Below are 20,088 nucleotides of genomic sequence, written 5' to 3'. Positions count from 1 at the left end.
GACTGAGTGGGAGGTGATGGTGACCTTATATTCCTGTAAAATTTGTGTTGAATGCTTAATGACTAATTATCACTTTAGTTTACATAAGACTCAAACAATAACTGCAAGCAAAAGATGCCTGTATCAATTAAATTTAATAATGTGCAATTCATTTTTATTTGAGTCAGCCAGGTTCATTCACGTCTCAAGGATGGGTGGTAATTATTGTGAATGAATCAATAAACACACAATTAGCAGATGATGCACTCCCGCATTTAAGTGTAGAATATATTTTTCCAACTTGCAGCATGAGTCAAGGATTAAATTAAAGTGAGAGGGCTCATGGGAAAATGACTAAATATGTCAGTGTTCATGTTTACTCTGCTCGCACAGGCTGCTTCCTCTCCCTTTTTCCAATTAAGAAGATTTCAGCATCAGTCAGACAGCATCCAACAACATATTTCATAAGATGAGACACATGAGGTTTTGAAGTCACGGTGTGTGTGCGCATGCTATTGTAGCTTCCTCCTCAGGACAAGTCATTTTAAAAGGAACTGTATGCCAATGGAGAAATTAGAAAAAGAAAAATGAGGGAAGAAAATAATGAGGTGGAAAATAACATGTAACAAATGTGCAATTGGGCAAACTCAAAACATGGATTTTGTGGTCGAAAGTGTAGGTGAAATTATTTTAGTATAATCACCATTATCAGTTTGGGATTAGTGTTTAAATCAGAAATTAAGTTGCATTCTGGTGTAATAGTCTTTTGAGAAAAGTAAATATATTTAGGCTACTTACAGATCTCTCACACAGCAACATTATCACTCATTTGGAGTTTTGGCCTCAGGAACAAAAATTCAGCTTTGATTCACTCCATTTGTTGGCATCCACCCTCTGAGAAAGAGATTGAGGCCGGATACCAAAAAATGGACTGTCTGCTGTGTGGTCGGTAGTGCACAGATGATTTTATGAAATATTTGGCTGGGAAAAAGATGCCTGCCTGTAGCTGAATATGAAGCAACAGTGAAGGTGGAAGAACTTAAGTTGTGGGCTGTTAGAAGTAGTTTCATAGAGCTTATTCATTCACTGTTCAAATACAACATTGATCACACCTGTTTATCAATTATATATTAGAATCCATTTATTGGCCATTTAACACTCCATATTCCGCTTTTTTTTTTTTGTAAAGCCTCTTAACCTTGTCACCCACTGGGATCAATAACTTCATCATCTCGTCTAAGATGTGTACATGGCACCTCTTGCCCCAATGTCATCTGGGATTGGTTCCATCCAGCTCCTTGTGTGACCCTCAGGAAGATCACAAACTAGGGGGAGGGAGAGAAAACAAAGTTATTGTCATGACAAAGTGTGAGTGCTGAGAAGGGGAGGAGGGAGAGAGAGAGAGAGAGAGAGAGATGGAGAAAGTCAGACAGATTAACAGAGGAGACGAGAGAGATGAAAGAGAGTGAGTGAGTGAGTGAGTGAGTGCTGGCTGCATAATGGCTGTTCCCCCAGCAGTCTTGGCTTATGGCACCATAACTAAGCGACCAGACTTTTACTGTATCAGAAAATCTGAAATTAATTTTAAGAACATCAGGATTCATTTGAAGCGGGATGAAGGAAGGACAAAGCCTAAGTAAACACTGCTGAATCCCCAAATGGACTGCTCAGTCTGATTTTAGGGAATCCAGCCAAAAGAAGTCATACAGTTAAATAATTGCAATCAACACAAAACCCAGATGTGGTTTTATAATTTACACACACACTAAAAATGTGTGTGCGCGCTTAACTGATTTGAGGTGGAATCAATAGCCAGGTCTTTAGGTCATTGACGTGTCTCTGTCCTCCTTTAAACAAACAAGCAGAAAGACAACAAAGATGTCTTATTCTGTGGTGCTAGATGGTTACAGTGACAAATCCACTATGTGGTTTTGCTCTCAGAGTCGAGGAGTTGAATCGGATTGTCTTCTAAGGTAATTAAGCCGAAGACACACGCCTTATTTAGTCCGACGACTTTCACAGTTTGTGTTCCGAGTGGCCCCTCTCTGCCTTTAGAACACGTAAACCGAGTGATAAGTAACTTTTACAGTTCAGTTTAGCACAGATGTTTTGGATTCAAGTTCAGTGACTGTTTCCAATTACACAGAACAGGGATTCAGTTCTTACCCTTTAATTTTTATGATGGGATTTGCGATGTCCCGCTTTAAATTCAATCAATCCATTGCACACAAACCTTAATCTTGCAGCTTTTGTAGGCCAAGAAGGTTTGATTCTCTATTTAAGAATATAAATACACACACAATCAACCACAACATTAAAACAACTGGTAACTGGTTTTGTGACTGATCTCTATGTATGAATGCGTTTCCTGTTTTGTTTTATTTTTTGCGTTTTTTTATTCTGAATTATCTGCAACCCTTTCTATGGTTTATTAGAGGAATAGAAGAAAAGAAACACGTTCATAAATTTGCTCAGTTGTGGGGATTTTTCATGACTGGCACAACAAACAGTGTGAATTTTAGACCTTCGTAAACATGTGTGTTGTCAGGATTGGCAAAGAAACACAGACAGTAAAGCAACAGACAATCCAACAGAAAACAAAGGGAAAAGGGCGAGTACACACACACACACACACACACACACACTAGGAGTGACAGGGCAAGAGGTGAGTAACAAAATAAAACCAACAAGGACAAAATCACTAGAAATCAATAAAATAGGTCCAGGTAACTATGGTGACATGTGTATACGACCCAACTACAGACAATACAACACTACTTGAACCTCATTCTCTTTATTGTCCATAGTTGTAACAACCACGTGGGAGTGTTGGAATGTATCAGGTATTTATATTGGCCTTTGTAAGTCATAACCTGAAAAGAAAACATGCCCTCAAGGCCAGGTACTACGGCTCATTGCGCTGGTGGTCGGGAGTGTTTTATGTGTCCTCGTAAATAGTCTGTGATCATTCTAGATCCACCTTGCACAGGTTTAAAAGGACCAATGTACTCACTCCAATAACATACAGGAACTTTTCTGTTGCTACTAATTATTTTTGTGTTTGCAGCCTCCTCATGTCACTGCATGTTTTACTCTGTATCTCTGTGCACGTGACAAATACAAATCCTTGAATTCATCAAACGTTGTTTCTCTTTGAGTTCTACATTGTTTTGGTTGCTTTGATAAACAGTTACTGTAATATACTGTACCTGCCTTATCTACACAGTGTAACGCATCATCATACACCTACTTGTGTAATTTGGTTAGGGAAAAACATGTATTGTGCAATACTGGCACTGTTATGGGCACCACGCCTATTTCATTAATCAGTTACTCTTGTGAATGAGTTGGTAAAATGTTTTTTTAATGGAATATTCATTAGAAAATTGAGGATTTTGTCCAGTGTTGTGAAACAAGCATGAAAAACACAGAATTCCAGTAGGGGTAGAGAAAAAAAAATCATGCAGGAGTGTCAGCTTTCAATGTTCTTACCTATGATGGTATCAGGTGTACTTTGAACAGACTTGTGTTTGGTTAAAATGAGCCTTGCACAGGATGGGTGGGGTAATGTGATGTGTCTTTGAACAGACAAGGTGAAATGTCCTGTGATACGTGCTCAGGCAAAGAACGGGCTTGAATGGAATCTTTTACTTGTAACACCGAAGAGGCTGTAGTGCACACTAAAGGATTACCCACTCTTTGGATTTTATTAAAATCACAATGGAGACGGGCAGCGACACCACAAAAATCCTCGAGAAGGGTCCTGAGTACTTTCGAAAGCAAATGGAGCTGGAGAGCGAGACAAAAGGAGGCATGAGCGCCGTGGAGAGGCTTGCAGCAAGCAAACTTAAATATGTGAAAAGCCAACAGGTGGCCCACACTACTCAGGAGTCACTGATCAGCCTAGGATCAGCCTCTGTGAGCAGCACAGAGTCTTCCAAACGGAGCTCAAACCGTGGTGAGAAACTTGTCACAGTGAGTCACCCAAAGGAGGCTACAATTGGTGCATGTTCTCCAGGGCAAATACGTCGATGCAGCTCGAAAAAACGACCAGACTCTCTTCTACTTTACAGACAAAAATGTGATCTGCTCAAGGGAGCAGCAGGTAGGAAACACTATGCAGCTCGTAGGAGGCTGGTTAACAAAAATGTCCCACTAGTTAAGGTGGGAGATGAAGAATGTGAAAACGAGGACACCACACCTGAGGAAACGGCTAAGGAATGTAGCCCACATGGAGCTGCCAGCCAGTCAGAGGGGAAGAAGAATGGATCAGCAGAACGCGTCACAGAGAGCAGGGGTCCTAGGTCAAAGGTGACATTGGGTCTCCTCGCTGTCCCAGAGTTTGAAAGGAGGGCCGGCAAAGGTGTGAGTCGTTCTCACTCAGACATCAGCTCCAGGTATTCCAAAAACTTTGCAGACTTTGATGCTTTCTTTATGTACTGTGGGCTTGAGGGGGAGGTCATCGAGTCTCTGGGCAGAGAGAACTTTTCGGCACGCTCAGATGAAATTTCACTAAACATCCGGAGCATCAGTGTCTCTACAGACGACGGCTTCTCCAGGAGCAGCGGTGACAGTGATGGCCTTCAAGAGGAAAAGCTGCACGGAAATCTACATCAGGGGACGTCAGTGATTGAACGCAATGCACGGATTATCAAATGGCTGTACAGCTGCAGAAATGCCCTTGAGTCTGGGAAGAAGTTACGAGATCTTGACTGAGATTGTTCAGTAGTTAGCTTGAGTTAAAACTGCAGTTGCCGACAGCAAACTACTGAAGATGGCTATGACCAGGATGACTGAGAAAGAACCTTCACAGACTTGACTGAGATTACTACAGTGACCAAAGCTCATATCACAAGACGGAACATCAAACCACACATTAAGAACTACACCTGAACCAATACCATTTCAAAAGAGACTAGAAGTTCACATATGTACTGTATGTAAAATGAGGGGTCAGCCTACATTGGCTGGTGTGTGTGTGAGAGAGTAAGTGTGTGAGTGTGCAAATGTATGAATGAGCCACTTCTGAAAGCTAGTGAAAATTTGGTTTGGTAATTTAGTTTAAAAAAAACTATCAGCTGCCTATGTTCTCTGTCAAGATGAGTAAACCGAAGTATACACATTATTTTTCCTCACAATGTTACAACAATGTTACATCTTGAAAATATTTCATGTTTACTTTTAGCTGTAGTTTGTCAAATTGAGTATTAGTCGTAGTATAGCAAACAGTTGCGATTTAAAATGCAGTTCTGTGATAAGCGTAAAGACTACATATGTACACACGTGAAGAGACTCTAGTGACGTGAAAAAGAAAGAAGACAACAATTGGCAAATACATTGGCTTACTTTTACTGATAACTTATTTACCTGTGATCTAGAAGTCCATTATCGGCTGCTAAGTAGACCAAAGTTTGTGTTGCCAGGTTGGGTAAGAAATTTTAACCAACTTTCATGTCTACGCTGTCATGTAGTCAATGCTAAATAAATTGATCAGATATATTATATTAATCTGCTCAGTCTTTTTTCCCCACACATTCTGATAACATAAAACACTTCCTTATCAATGCCTTATACCTGAGGTAAATGATTTATTATCGATTAATAAAACCAGGAGTTGCAATTAATTTTTTTCTGGTGGTAGATGAAGGTTTACAACTCATGTTGTGAACCTGAAATTCTTGCTATTTAGGGTGTCTCAAAGACGTCCATAAATGATATTCTTTTCTGGTATATCATTTAATGTAACTGCAGTTAGACCAAAAGACCTGAAAGATGAGTTTGTATTGAGTGACAGGAATGCACCTTATAATGAGATGGGTTTATATCTTGTGACCCAGTGTAACTCTATCACTCTACTGTACTTCACGCCCTCTCTCCCCGTTTTGTCTCTTCACCACCCTCTCGCTTTCTTTTTGTTTGCCAACTTTTCTCTGATGATTAAAGCTCAGGGAAGTGGAGAAGCAAGATCTCATCTGCCGGTAAAAAAACACAAAAACAAAAACGCTATAGCAACCAACCAAACAAGGGCCAGACTTTGTTTACTCGTTAGAGGAATTAGCACATATTCTGCTTCACCTACATGCAGACAACAATCAATATTTATGTATATGTGGTACATAATATTTAGCTCTGTGTTGTAGACACACCTTCCCCACAAGCCTGACCATGTGTATTTTAAATGAGGGCAAGTCATATCCTGTCCTCTCTGGTTGTTTTTCTGCGTGACTTCTTAAGCTGATGACTCAGGAGAAAGATGGTGCACACAATGTACACACATTTTTGTGGGCTTGTTTCTCCTTTTATTAGGATTTATTTGCTATTTTTTATTATGTTTTCAGGCAACTTTATCCTACATGGAGTACCAGAAAACTTGAAGATATGGAAAGGCTATTTCTTGTTTCTCACTCTCAATCTATTCAACATGGTTCATGTAGACGTTTACATGTGGATACAAATAATTGACAAAATCACAATATTTTGCAACTGAGACGCTGCAAGGTAGTGAACAGAAATGTAACTAATCCATATGTAACCATACATCACCTGCCTCAACAAGCTATAAAATCATTGTTATCCTGAACTGGATATATATTGTGCCAGTTGGTTATTTTAATTTCTGAAATTTCTCAGTTCTTACTAAGTGAGGCAACTATAAGGGTCCAAATAAGTAAGCATTTAGTGATTGTAAAAGTTAACTGACAATAAAGAGCACATGTAGCTAAATAACTGACAGGAAACAATGAAGAGCTTCTGTTGTTGTTTGGGTTAGGACATTGTATCCTAACAGCAACAAAAGCAGCACTGTAGAGTCGTTGATGTTTTTCTTGTTATTAATTGTAGCCTGACTTTCCCTTGCATGAAACTGTGCTGAATAGTTTGGTGCACATCTTGTTTATATTTAAGGCAAGTGCAGCATAATACATTTTACCAGATTAAGTTTGACATTCTGCCGTTTTCATTCCATCAGAATTTTAGTAGATAATCTGCTCCAGTGGACTGTTAATTATTATTATTATTATTATTTAAAGTCCAACGTCACTGAAAATAGAAAATGGAACTATTGTAGGTCAATAATATATTTTTTTCCTGATGTAGGAAGCAGCTGACCCTCACATATTGTTTACATTACCTAATCTGACCAAGAGTGCACTTGGCTCACAGTTTTTTATGTATATATGATTTTATGTCGATATTTCAGCAATAAATATTTGCACTCACCTGCTGTGACCTGACAAAATGGCCACCAATTCACAATAAGCCACAATTGACATACATTAATAATTCAGCCACTGTTAGACCAAATGTTTTTTTTGTTGGTAGCTACAGGTATGGCCAACATGAGCCAAGGCTAATATTGAGCTAACTAAGCTAACATCAAGCCAACAGTGAGAGACACAATTCAGATTACTTTGAGCCAAAACTGAAATTGAGCAAATATGCAAACATTAAGGCAGAATTAAGATGACAATAAAGCACATCATGGCTAACACTGCGCTAAGGCTAACTTTAAGCATATAATTAAGCAAACATTGTGACATAATTCAATGTATCAGTATCTGTTAACTGGACAAAAGCTAGTACGCACCATTCTGGACGAGTCACCCATCTGGACCAGGTCGAAAACCGCCATCATCTTTAATCTCTGACGTAGTTTTTTAATATTTAATATTCCCTCCTCCAGGAACAGTTTCTGACATTTAGATCCACACTCCATACCAGATGGTGGCGGTAATGCACCAAATAGTGGTTTGCCAACCGCCATAACACCTCAAAAAAAAGTAGAAAGAGAGTTTCTGTAGTTAAAAAGGTCACTTTTTTCGTTGTAGTACGGCGCGTTTATGTGGCTTCTCTTCGAAGTAACGGCAACCGACGTTGGCAGGAGGAAGAGAAAAAATAAGAGGAGGAAGCCGTGGTCATCAGGTGATTGAAAGCACCTCCGTGAAGACATCAGGTGTGTTGTATGTCACCAATCAGTCTCCTCTTTTTATATGCTATATCCACAAAATATTCACACTTCCCTCCTTTACTTCCGTATTTTTATTCATGTTTATGCCTGTAAACATCACAACTGCTATTATACTTTAATGATTTTTATTTTGATAATATAAATATCCTGTTTCTTTTTTTAATTTCTAATTTTAGCCAACAATATCTACTATTTTCTTTTCATGTTTTTTTAAAAGTTAAATTACTTATTTGTAGTAAGATTTCAGACTTCATACGTGCATCATTGACCTCTTTTATTTTTAAATCCCTGGGGCTCTTTATTTGTGTGGACAACAACAGACACTCAAATGTTCCATCTATGTAAATATAATTTTACAAATGTAATGTTTGTCACATTAATGCTAGTTCTCTACTATTTCAGTGTCTACAAACGGTGTGTAGTATGTGGTGTGGAGTTAAAGAAGAGATTCGGCAAACCAGGTACTTACTGACACGCCTAACGCATCATGTAATCACGTGAGTATATGCAAACTGTGACTTCTCTCCTGAGACTAATGCCAGTCCTAAGTACCTTACAGTTCAACCTTCCTTACTCAATTCCTACCGCAATCCTATAACCTACAACAGTTCTTAGGATCCATAAGTATGGATCTGCCGAAGTTGTCAAAATGGAGGATAGCACTGTTTTCTTAACAGATATTATTTATTCATTCATTGTCTACTGCTTTATCCTCCACATGAGGGTTCGCAGGGGCCGATGGAGCCAATCCTGAGTTGGTAAACCTGGAGAACATTCACATACACATATGGTAAACATGCTAACTCCATGCAGAAAGGCTCATGGTCAGACCAAGTCTCAAAACCTGGGTGTTTTTGGCAGCAGTGCTAGACAGTATTCCACCATGTGGCATCTTGACTGTTATATCACTGGCAATTGTCTGACCAGTGAGAATCAGTATAATGAGATCATACCAACAAATTTGGTATGACACTGGTGTGTCTGAATTTCGTGAAACATTGTCTTACAAACGGTGGAGGATGGACCATAATGTCTGGTATGAGTTCTGCTTCACATTTGTAAAATGTGGCAGAATAATGCTCAGCTAAATAAAAAAATAATTTACGGACACAAGTTTAGCTAGCATGCCCTTTTAGCTAACACGTACAATCTGAACTATCCCTTTTAATTATGATCAGCACTTAAATATTTCGGTTCTCAGTTTGTCACAGACTTGTTCTGTCGGACACGCATACACAGAACTATCTCCGCACGTGTGCTTGACATCATTTTCCACAAACGTTATTCATGTTTTGCATATTTATAAAATAAATGTTTGATTTGGAGCTTATTTCACACTTGGCTGTTTACACTTAAATAAATAAAGCTCTCATGTTTGTCAAACTCATTTTTTTTTGGATACAGATGATGAGCCCCACCTGGTGAATAAATGTAAGCACTGCATGCTTTTGTTTGAGAGTGTGTTGAGTTGGAGATGGCGGTTCAGCAGCAGATTCTTCCCAGTCGAACTGTTGCAGTTTCACCAGTGGTGTACACAAATATTTGGAAGGGCAGGGTCGAAAATTAAAAGGGCACCTACTGTGTACTGGCGGGGAAGACATTACTAGTATATCATTTCCCACATTCTCACACACCTATGTATACCTTTACCCTGATCTGTACCAATTTAAGGGATCAGTTGCAAATGAAGTTGCCTCTCTGTGTTAATTATTGTATTGTTTTACACCGGATGTGTAAAACTTGACTTGAATTAACTGTGTAGAACCTAAAGGGGGCAGCATCAATCAGCAAGACTGAACCTCACACTGTGTTCTAATCTGTGATGATGTATTGCCATTCAGACCAAACCACACACAAATTCACAGCAGTGATGCCATAAAACAGTCTGAATTGATGAAAAAGCATCAGGTTTTTGCAATGAGGCTTTTGCCTACCAAGCATGTCATTGTATAGATGTACAGGTGGAATTCCCTGCTTTGTTATTTCAAATTATATAACTTAATGCATGGATTGAAAAATGAAACTTGGAGCTACCGACACAAAACGTACAATACTGAGCTGAATTGTTTGTGTCTGTTTATGCCAAAGAGCCTTGAATTTGCAGTCCTCCTCACCCCAATTAGGCAAGATGGTAAGTTTATTTGATAGGTTCAGTTTACTCTCCTCTCTGGTCTCCCTCACAAATCCCTCCATACACTTCAACTGGTCCAGAATTCAGCTGCCCCGCATCATCACTAAAACCCCCTCAACCCCCCAACAACTCCACTGGCACCCAGTTAATCTCAGAATTAAATTCAAAATCCTCCTGTATGCTTTCGAGGCCATCCACAACCTCGCCCCTCTGTATCTCTCTGACCTCCAATACATCGCCACCTTCTCCCGCTTCCTAAGATCCTCCTCATATGTCCACCTCACTGTGCCCTCTGCCTGCCACAGCACCATGTCCGTCTCTGGAATTCTCTCCCACCAGACATATGCAACGCTGACTCTCTTCAAAACCTACCTCAAAAATTCTCTATTTCATTCAGCTATCTGTTTATTGTATCATCCTGTTGCCGGTTTTTTATTGTTTATTTTTGTAAAGTTTCCTTGAGTGTTGGAAAGGCGGTTATAAATAAAATGCATTATTATTATGATGATGACTATTATTATTTCCACATTTAAAACTTAAATGAATTGTTTTCTAGCTTTGTTGTATGGGTACATGTATTTAATACAGCATAATGTGATCACCTCAACAATACTGATGAGCATCAGTAAAAGCAAGTAATTACACATATTTATTTGAGGTTATTCAAAAAATGCATTACTATTATTATTATTATTATTACAAGCATAATAATTGTTATGATCATAAATGTATAAATATAATTGTTTATTATCACACAACACAGTTGTCCCATCCCCCCACGTCAAAATCAAAACAGAAGCGCATGTGCGCAGTCCCTCGTCACGTGCAGGAGAAAGCCACAACAAAACTGAAGGGGGGGGGAAGAGAAAGGAAGTAAATGACGGCTAGAGTCAGCCAATGAGCGACGAGATACTGGGTAGCAACAATATAAATACAGACCTTTCGTCTAATGAGAGAGCAGCAGGGGGCGTGGACGAATTCCAGGGTCTGATCTGTTTACTTCCGTCAATATTCCTACTCTGCAGGTAGGAGCGAAGAGGAGACGCAGCAGAGTCTACCACAAAGGACACGTCTGTCTATCAAGGTTTGCTTCTCAGCCAGGTCATTCAATGTCACAGCTCTAATATAGTACAATTGCGGTTTCTTAAAAATGTCTTCCTGTCATGGTTATATGACGAGTAGATTGATAACTTTGTCTTGTTTTTCTCTCCTTTTTTAAAAAAAAAAACACCAAACGCTGTTTTTGCGCTAAGAAAATATCCGTCACAGCTGTTGTCAGGTGTGCTGTTGAGCAGTTTCTGCATCTCGGTGTTAAATAGTGTACAAACAGGCAACTTACTTGTTTATGTGCTTACTAAAGCAATTGAAGCCCATAGTCGTTTTAAAATATATAATTTACCTATTAATTTATTACATTGATAATATTTTGGCAATTAGTGTTTTGTCAATAAAAGGGAAATGCCATTTGGAATTTTAAATATCCTGTATTTCATAAATTGTAGGAATGTCATTCTAGCTACAGACGAAGATGAAAGTCTCCCTCTTAAATTGATATAATGTCACCTCTATTAGTAGATGACTTGAATTTCTCGTCTCAGCTTTTCACTTGTTTGCTTATGATTGCATCTCTTTGCCTTTGAAGAACTCACATCATAGAAATTGCTGTTGTAACAACTTCTGTCTCCACCCATCCCCACCCCCACCCCCAGGTATATGTGGCCACATTCTCTACTACCTCTGACTCTGCTGTGAAAATGCCTTTTCTGGGCAAGGACTGGAGGTCACCAGGATTGAGCTGGACCAAGACAGAGCACGGCTGGACGAGGACTGACCTCTGTGGACACAAGTTGCAGGATAACAACAGAGTCGTCAAGTCAAGTCAAGTCAAGTCAGTTTTATTTGTCAAATGTACTATATGCACGACATACAGCACAGATGAAATTGCAGTCCTCTCAGACCCACGGTGCAAAACAGGCAGTAAACAATACACTTCTATAAATAGAAAGGACATTCTATAAATAGAAAGGACGTTTAGAATTTCTGCTACTTTAATCTGCCATTAATGGTGTCTTAGATGTCAAATGAGTCAGAGATTTATCAGATTGGGTTTTAATTAATATTTTTTTACTATGTTCCCTTTATCAAGTATGAGTTGTCTCACATTTCACAACTACATTTAAATTAAAATAATAAAGTACCAACACCAACATTCTCAATAGCATGAGTAGGAACCTTGTGCCTTTGTTGTGGCTACTATTGTTGGTGATTGTTAACATTTGCCTGTCTTCAGAGCAAGACATGGCAACTAATATTGTTAACCTGCAGGCCTGTCATTGTTAGCCTACCGAGTGAGGTACACATAACCTGCTTTGGGACAGGTTAGGATTGCAGTATAATTACAGAGCTGTCCATTTGTTTAAAGTCAACTTTCAGTTTAATACTTGTACTGTATTAAACTGAAAATTGTGAATTTCTCTGTGAGATGAATAAAGTATCTATCTATCTATCTATCTATCTATCTATCTATCTATCTATCTATCTATCTGTATATATCTGAAATGTGACAGGGCATTACCATATGATGCCATCAAATATACTGACCACTATGTAGAAATGAACAACACAGAATTACAGAAATAAATAAATAAATATAGATGTGAATCCCTCTTTTATGATTTCCATACTATGCTACTATGGATTTACAACAGGCATTAGAGCCAATGTAGAGAAAACTGTCAAACTAAAGTAGCTGTTACTCAAATTACTCATAAAGTTACTTTCTGGCATCATAAATATTAGACAACTTTGTGGAGTCTTCTTGGACACAGTCACCTTTGGTGTGTGCACATCACATCAAATGTTGCAGGGTTTTTACAGCATGATACATTAAAATATTGCTGTTATTTTAAGGTCTCAGGCCTACAATTTTTAAGTGGCTCCTCACAAAGATCACTAAGATACACTGCTGGTATCGATACAGTTGGTGATCTCACCTTTGTGTCAGTGTCGCCTGTAAGTCACTTAAAACAGTACCTCACAGTGTGACATTAGCTTATCAGTAGTTGTTTGTATATAAATGCAAAAGACATGGCAATTGGACAAGTGCCAATGACATCACCTCCACTTGGTGGCTCCTCTGCAAATGTAAGCTCACTCAGAAAGGCCAATGACATCATGCAGCCGAGGTGCACATGTAGCCCAGACTGAGACAGAGCACCATTATGCTCACCACCACTGACATGGTACACAGTGTTACAGAAGTAGTTAAGACTATAGTGAAACGCTGAATGTCTGCAGACGTCTGTCACCTACTTTCTGATGAGGAACATGTTTAACATCAGCTCAGGATTTTAATCTGAGTTTGCAGTTTTGCCGTCTAACAGATCATTTGTCACATGGTCTTCTTCCACTTGATGCAACACATAGTAAAAGCAGCTTGGCTGAATCCATGTACAGTACATGGTATAAGAAAAGTGAAACGGGTATTGTTTTAGTTTAAATAGCCACAAATCCCTCTGAACCGTCCCGTTTTGTATTTAGTCCTTTATTGGCTCTGTGTGGGATGCTGTGGCTGTTCTCACTTTTAATAAACTGTGACAGATTTACTCTACGTGTATGCTCCTGCAATTGGATACATGGATAGAAACAACTGTGTTGGTTTTCTTTTGAATTAATATCTTACTGCACCTTAAAGTTTCAGATTCATTTTATTGGTCATTTTAAAACATAAATGAAAAGGTCATTATTCTTTCAGTCAGTTTGAAAACACTATGGAGTAAATGCTGAACAAGTGCAAAAATCACATTAATCTCAACAACTCTGTAAACATATGTGCTTTTAATGCTTTTTTTAATTATTATTTACAGTTGTAGTTAACATCTGTTCCAGTCCTATAAACATACAGCAACCACATTGACACAACTTACAATAGTCTTGCTGTCATTCTCCTTTAGTCAACAATAGTGTTGTCCTGCACTTTTTCGAAGCCTTTAAGTAGCAAGGAATGTGAAACAAGAATTCTAACATGTGCTTACATGTTTTCATTTGGGTTTTGTTGGAGTCGGGGCCGTGATCAAAGGTGGAGTTGATGTTATCTCCTCCAAAACAGTCTGTCTTATCAGAAATGACAAGGATACTTCAACCACATCTAATCACAAATGCAGAATGGCTGCCAGACACATGTACACTTTCATGTCTCATGTATGTTGTATGATAATGAAGAATTTATGGGTGTTTACTTGAATGCTTTATCCCTTTGTGCTCAGTGTGCAATTAACAATGGTTAACAAAGTTAACGTTTTGGTCCACATGTAACAGCACTTACACCAGCCAAAGCCATCCTACAACAGAAAGTTACACATTCCACCGGTTAAAAAACAATCACCTGTGGAGTTGCTCCATGATTCTTTTGTATAGTGTTTTGTAATCACAGTTTTTCAGGTGCACTGGTCAGTGTCACATACTCTGTTAACAGATTCCTTTCATGCTTTCTCAGTCCAAACAGGCTCTGCAGTGGCAACCAAGAAAATGTGCTTGTGGAAGACGTGTGTGAGCTCGCCACAACAAAGAGGAAAAAGGAGTTCCACAACAATAACACCAAATCTCAGTGTGAGTTTCAGCAGCAATTATTGTCACTGCTAAGAGGTTTTTTTCAAACAAGTTTGTCACGCAAAGGGTTTGTTTTGTAAGAATGAAAATGTTCTACATTTGTAGTGTTTATTAGTGATATGATTTGGGGTGGGTGTGCTGAGACTACTTACATACATATTTGTGTTTTAACAAATCATTCAGCAGTCTCACTGGAAATATTGCTCGGCCCTAAAATGTGCCACACACAATATTTTGTCCAGAAATGGTCAAATTTGATATTGCAGAGTTTTTGAAAATTGCAAACATGAACAAAATCACAGAATGCTGCAAGAAGAGGAAGATAAATAAGTAAAAAAATGTCCATATATACAGAGAGAGACATTCTTGTCTCTCTCTGTCGTGTCCTACATCTGAAATAAGGATTTAGGCCAATCATCATCTTCCATCACTTTTCAACTACAAATAACACTGATCTCTTCCCCTAAACCATGTTTGTTCTTGTTTATTTGGTTGGGCATGGAAACTATTTCAAACTTTGTTTATACACTTCACCAATTAATTTCAAGCTAAATATAGTTCTCTTTTACAAATGCCCCAATAAACTAACTTCCCTCCCTTCCATTCAAGTCCCGTTCATCTGCCCTCTTTGCTGTCACTAACGCTGTATGTTATTTTTTTGGCATGATGCATAGAGGTACATGTAAACATGAGTGAAAACACAAAGAAGCGACCACAAAATGTTTCAGAAGTGTTTTCTCCTGCTTAAATGAAAACACAACTTGAGTGAGCTGTTGGTGTATACCGTTTGGTGTCATGCTGTTTGTAGTGCTTGTAAACAGTTGTGTATATTTACCCCACTAATTACTACGTAGCAATTCTTTTATAAAACTGCATGGTATTAGATCTTGGATGTCTACTCATAGACATGACGCTGGTGAACCCTGCGAGTCTAGAGTTTGTATTTTTTGCATGAACCCTTTGTTGCCTGTAGAACACATGGCCATCAGTCAACACCTGAGGTGTCTCAGTGTCGTCAAACTAGTCCAACTTCTCAAACCTGTTGATTGACATTTCAGGTTACTTGCTGTGTCCAAACACATCCTCTCAGAATTAGGTCACTTAGGTTTCTCCCCTTAACAACTGCACACATCGGAAGAGTTCCCGTATAAGGTTGCCTGCTTGTTCTACCACCACAACAAAAGCCACCATCATGTTTTATTAGCTATAATTATGTTCTTTTGTTCAGTGTTGTTTTCATTTTGGGCATAGAACAATAACGCAGCACTGTCCACCTGGGTGTCCTCGGGTTGCAAAATATCAGACACATGTTATTGGGAGCAGTCACCTTTGAAAAATTTGGGCCATGTGTCGTTTTAAAATCTTTAACCTTGCAGCTGCACTCCATTAACTTTAATAGACGGTTGCAGATTGAAGAGGTGGAACACTATGAACATTCCCTCAATCCAGTACAAAGAAAATCTCTAATTATATAATTGTAGTCCCTGTTTTCTGTTTTGTTCACAGCTGGAACAAACAGCAAACTGTCTTAACTAATGTAGTATTTCCTGCAAGGCTATTGTATTGGATTGGATTGCATTAGGTGTTTGTCACTCACAGCACAGTGTGTACATGTTTACCCAACACATTCTAAGAAACCTGTTTTTACGTGTGTTTTAGTTGTCTACAGTGATAAGTGGATCTATGTGCTGAAAGGGTACTCAAAAGAAGTAAGTACTACAATTTTCACAGTAAGGATTTATCGGCTGTTCTGCATTGTTTATGTCTGTGTGTGCTTTTTGTGAATGCAGCGACCCGGATATTGCACACTTGGGGAAGCGCTGAACCGCCTTGACTTTTCCGTTGCCATCCAAGACTTGAGAAGGTTCGACTATGTTGCAAAAGTGAGTGACAACAATCACGAGTCTTGATTATCAATCCTTTTGAAATCGTTTTATGACTCACAGAAAGTGTGTCTTCCTCTCACTGTGACACTCTGTCTCTTCTCTCACAGCTATTCCAGCTAATAGCCAGGTCTAAACTATCATCTTTGAGTGGAGCTGCACAGAAAAACTATTTCAATATACTGGAGAAGATTGTACGAAAGGGTAGGAAGACCCTTGACTGATCATTTTATAGAAACGCGTTTTGCCGTATGTGCGTTTGGCACAGTAGTCTATTTAGAGTGAATGTTGAACCGCAGAACCAGTCTGAAGATTTTTGTTTGCCTGTCTTTTTTGGTAATGTTCTCTTTTTCCTTTTTCTCAAATCTTGGCTTTAGTCCTCGATGACCATTACAATCCTCGCCTTGTTAGGGAGCTGCTGCAAGATCTGAGCCTGACGCTGCAGGATCTGAATATCCTAGTGGGCCAGTGTGTCCTCGTGGGCAACGTCAACATCTGGTGCGACAGAATAGAGACCATTCAAAACTGGCAGCAGCAGCTAAATAATCTGCAGGTTCCCGAGGTAGAGACAGGGGGTCGGTGTGTGTGTGTGTTGCATGTGAAGACTCATGCATATCTTTTTTTAAATACATTTACATTTTCATAGTGTTTAAAAAATATATCATCTTGTCTAAAAGTGCAGTATGCAGTGTATGTCATTGTGTATTAATGCTCTCTCCATACTCACTTCTCCTAATGTCACTTACTGTTTGTTCCACAGAAACTATACACTGGCATATCATTCGACGACTTGCCACTGCACATGCAGAATAAGATCTTCTTCAATTTATCAAATGCGTGTGACATCGTTAGCCTGGGAAAGGCCTCGTCTTCTCTGCTCAGCCTCAGTGAGAACCCGATTCTGTGGAAGGAACTGTGCCACTTTCACTTCTCAGACAAAGAGGTAAGAGTAAATAAATGATCTGTATATGCTTTGGGCTCAGACAGGAACCTCTTCTAGTTTCATCTTTTATTTTGATTAAATAATCGAGAATCTCGATGAAGGAAAGAAAGAAGTAGCTGTCTTCAAGTTGTTCCTGTGATGGCCACAAGAGGGCAGGATTGCTACATTATTATCAGCTCACACGGCTCAACGCTTCTCTCTCTCTCTCTCTCACACACACACACACCTTTTACAGTAATACCATATGACACCATCAATGAAAAAGTGTTGTACAATATGATTACAGTGTCTGTGTGTGTGTGTGTGCAAATGCAGTTCTGTAGGAATTTGGTCCTGACAAAGGCTGACAACTTAGACTGGAAGCTAATGTACTTCACCTTGAAGAAATACTACCCCATGAGGGAGCAGTACGGCGACACCCTGCACTTCTGCAAACACTGTCACGTCCTCTTCTGGAAGGTAAACACGGACACAAACCACACCATCGACCGCATTCACGTCATGTCACTAAATTAGTAACTGGGGCTATTTATAGACTGCAAGTGAAATACAAATTGATGTTTGAAGCTAAATGGAAAAAGAGGGTAGGATGTCGGGTTCATTTGACTGGTTTAAGTGAAGAAAGTGAACTCTGTTATCACGTTTGTATCAGAACACGTTGTATTTTCATGGCTAAAGAGACAAAACATCTGTTATTGTGTTGTACACAGAGGAAACATCTCAGATACACTTTGATCCAGTCACACAGCCTCTCTCACACTGATAGCTGCCATGTGCAGACAGCGAGGTATTAATGAAAGACGTATTGCTTTTGCACTTTTCTAGTTTCTAGTCACAGATCGACTTCCTCTCGCTTATCGAGGCCAGCATGGGAAAATGCCTGATCGGCTTATTCAAAGTGGAGCAAACGAGTACATACATGTACATACGTGCAAACTGGCTCTGTCAATATTAGCAATCATTGCGTTCCGCCAATAACTCACTCTGAGAACTCATTCGCGTGTAGGTAACAGAGGTCAAACATATGACCTCGGCTGATTTTCAACCACGTGTGAGACAAAGTTTAAGCCGTTGAGCAAATAACGTGTGGGAAACATTTGTAAAGAAGTATGTAGATAGAAATGTCCTTGTTTCTTAAGTATCCCTGTTTGTCCTCCTTTTTTATTATTTATTATTTGACTAATACTGTTTAACCTCTAAATCCCTCCTCTTGCTTCCCCTCCTGGTGTCCTTTCCCCTGATTCCCTAAGGATCACCACCTGGCTGTATTACTCAAGGTACTTTTTTTGGTTATATTTTTCGCTTGTGTGGATCTTTGTCTGGGTAGTGTTCTCCATGTGTTGTCATCATGTTTCCCTTAAGGTGTGTTTAGTGAACAGTCTGGCACCTTCTTAATCCCCACTAACCACATCACATAAACCATGCTGTGAGTCTTTGAGTTCTCTGTGTCTAACAGAAATATGTCAGTGCCGTTTAGTTTCACTCAAATGTTTCTCTGTGTGTAGCGATGTCCAGGCTGTGTGGCACCCACTATTGTCATATAATCTGTGTGTATAGTTTTAGTGTTTGTTGTGCTGTATTAGTTAGAATAATTGCATCTACTCTATAAGCTTGCTGTTTAAGCAGTCCATTTGCATCTCACTCCAGTGTCCAGAATGTCCAGGTGTTGACTGAAAAAGAAAATGGCCTCCTTTTAACAATACTGTTGTTGACTGTGTTCCAGGACAGTGGCCATCCATGCACTGTTAATGATCCGGACAGCTGCGTCATGCCTGTCTCTCCACAGCACTTTATTGACCTCTTCCAATTTTAAAGCCTCCATGCTGCTCTCCAAGCCAAGCATCTGTGTGCCCTCATTCTCAAAGACCCAGGAGTGTGTGTGTGTGTACAAGACTTTTTTATAGAAAATAGTCTGTAAAGGGTTTTTTCTACAAATATCAAAAGTAGACATTTACGACGTGTCATGATACGATGACTCGTGTCTGTGACGGTTTGTTTAAACTATTTCAAACTATTTAAACGGACTTTTTCATACAGTTTATCTGCAATAAGTGATTGCATGTCATGTCGGACTCTCTGTTTACATACCGTATGTTGTCCTTTGTGAATTCGTGCTCTGTTGAACGCATCGACACTGAGAGAAAATAGCGTTTTAAACTACTGAAGCCGGACAAATATTTATACTGCCAATGTACTTTTGTGTAAAAAAGGGAAGAAGATTTTGTATCCCTACTTTTGTATTGCTCCTTTACTGTTCTACTCTTTATGGTACTGTCATGGATTTTATGAGAATGGAAGTAGCTTATTAAAACGATAATATTTTTTAAAAAACCTGCTTCTGCTCTTCGTCTGTTTTTATATTTTAGCTCTGTATGTCGTCTAAAGTTCACATAACGCAAAAGCAAAGTTTTAAAGTTCTTCTGTTTGTAGTTCTTTTGTGGCTCCAGTTTTTTTCTAATCCTTGAGACATCAAAAGGAAAGATTAACAAATGGTTTGTTCCCAAAGGTAAATGCAGCGTGTAGCATAGTTTTTTAGAAGCATTTTGAAGCACAATCGCATAAACGTAATATTTTGGCT

The 20,088-nt window shown here is 39.1% G+C and overlaps 2 protein-coding genes across 6 annotated transcripts; both read left to right on the top strand.

Annotated features, from left to right (window-relative positions):
* The first annotated feature begins 3,699 nt into the window (after positions 1 to 3,699).
* On the top strand, positions 3,700 to 4,695 carry fam110c (family with sequence similarity 110 member C). The gene has a single exon (XM_058613887.1). The coding sequence runs from the start codon at positions 3,700 to 3,702 to the stop codon at positions 4,693 to 4,695; it is 996 nt and encodes a 331-aa protein (XP_058469870.1).
* Positions 4,696 to 7,771: 3,076 nt separating this feature from the next.
* fbxo25 (F-box protein 25) lies at positions 7,772 to 19,835 on the top strand. 5 transcript variants are annotated; one of them, XM_058613882.1, is made up of 14 exons: positions 7,773 to 7,930; positions 8,348 to 8,406; positions 9,350 to 9,376; positions 11,102 to 11,160; positions 11,786 to 11,964; positions 14,572 to 14,684; positions 16,344 to 16,393; positions 16,475 to 16,567; positions 16,678 to 16,771; positions 16,945 to 17,129; positions 17,328 to 17,510; positions 17,826 to 17,969; positions 18,761 to 18,787; positions 19,234 to 19,835. In XM_058613882.1, exons 5-14 carry the CDS (start codon positions 11,831 to 11,833, stop codon positions 19,321 to 19,323), a joined length of 1,113 nt encoding a protein of 370 aa, XP_058469865.1. In that variant the 5' UTR covers positions 7,773 to 7,930; positions 8,348 to 8,406; positions 9,350 to 9,376; positions 11,102 to 11,160; positions 11,786 to 11,830; the 3' UTR covers positions 19,324 to 19,835. The 5 variants fall into 5 exon arrangements, with proteins under 5 accessions (XP_058469869.1, XP_058469865.1, XP_058469868.1 ...); XM_058613885.1 differs by having other exon boundaries at positions 11,102 to 11,177; XM_058613886.1 differs by lacking the exon at positions 18,761 to 18,787 and having other exon boundaries at positions 7,772 to 7,930.
* Positions 19,836 to 20,088: the final 253 nt, after the last annotated feature.

This window comes from Solea solea, chromosome 17 (assembly GCF_958295425.1).
Source record: "Solea solea chromosome 17, fSolSol10.1, whole genome shotgun sequence".
NCBI classification, from domain to species: Eukaryota; Metazoa; Chordata; class Actinopteri; order Pleuronectiformes; family Soleidae; genus Solea; species Solea solea.
Note: the sequence above shows the minus strand (reverse complement) of the source record. Positions and strands in the feature narration are given on the sequence as shown.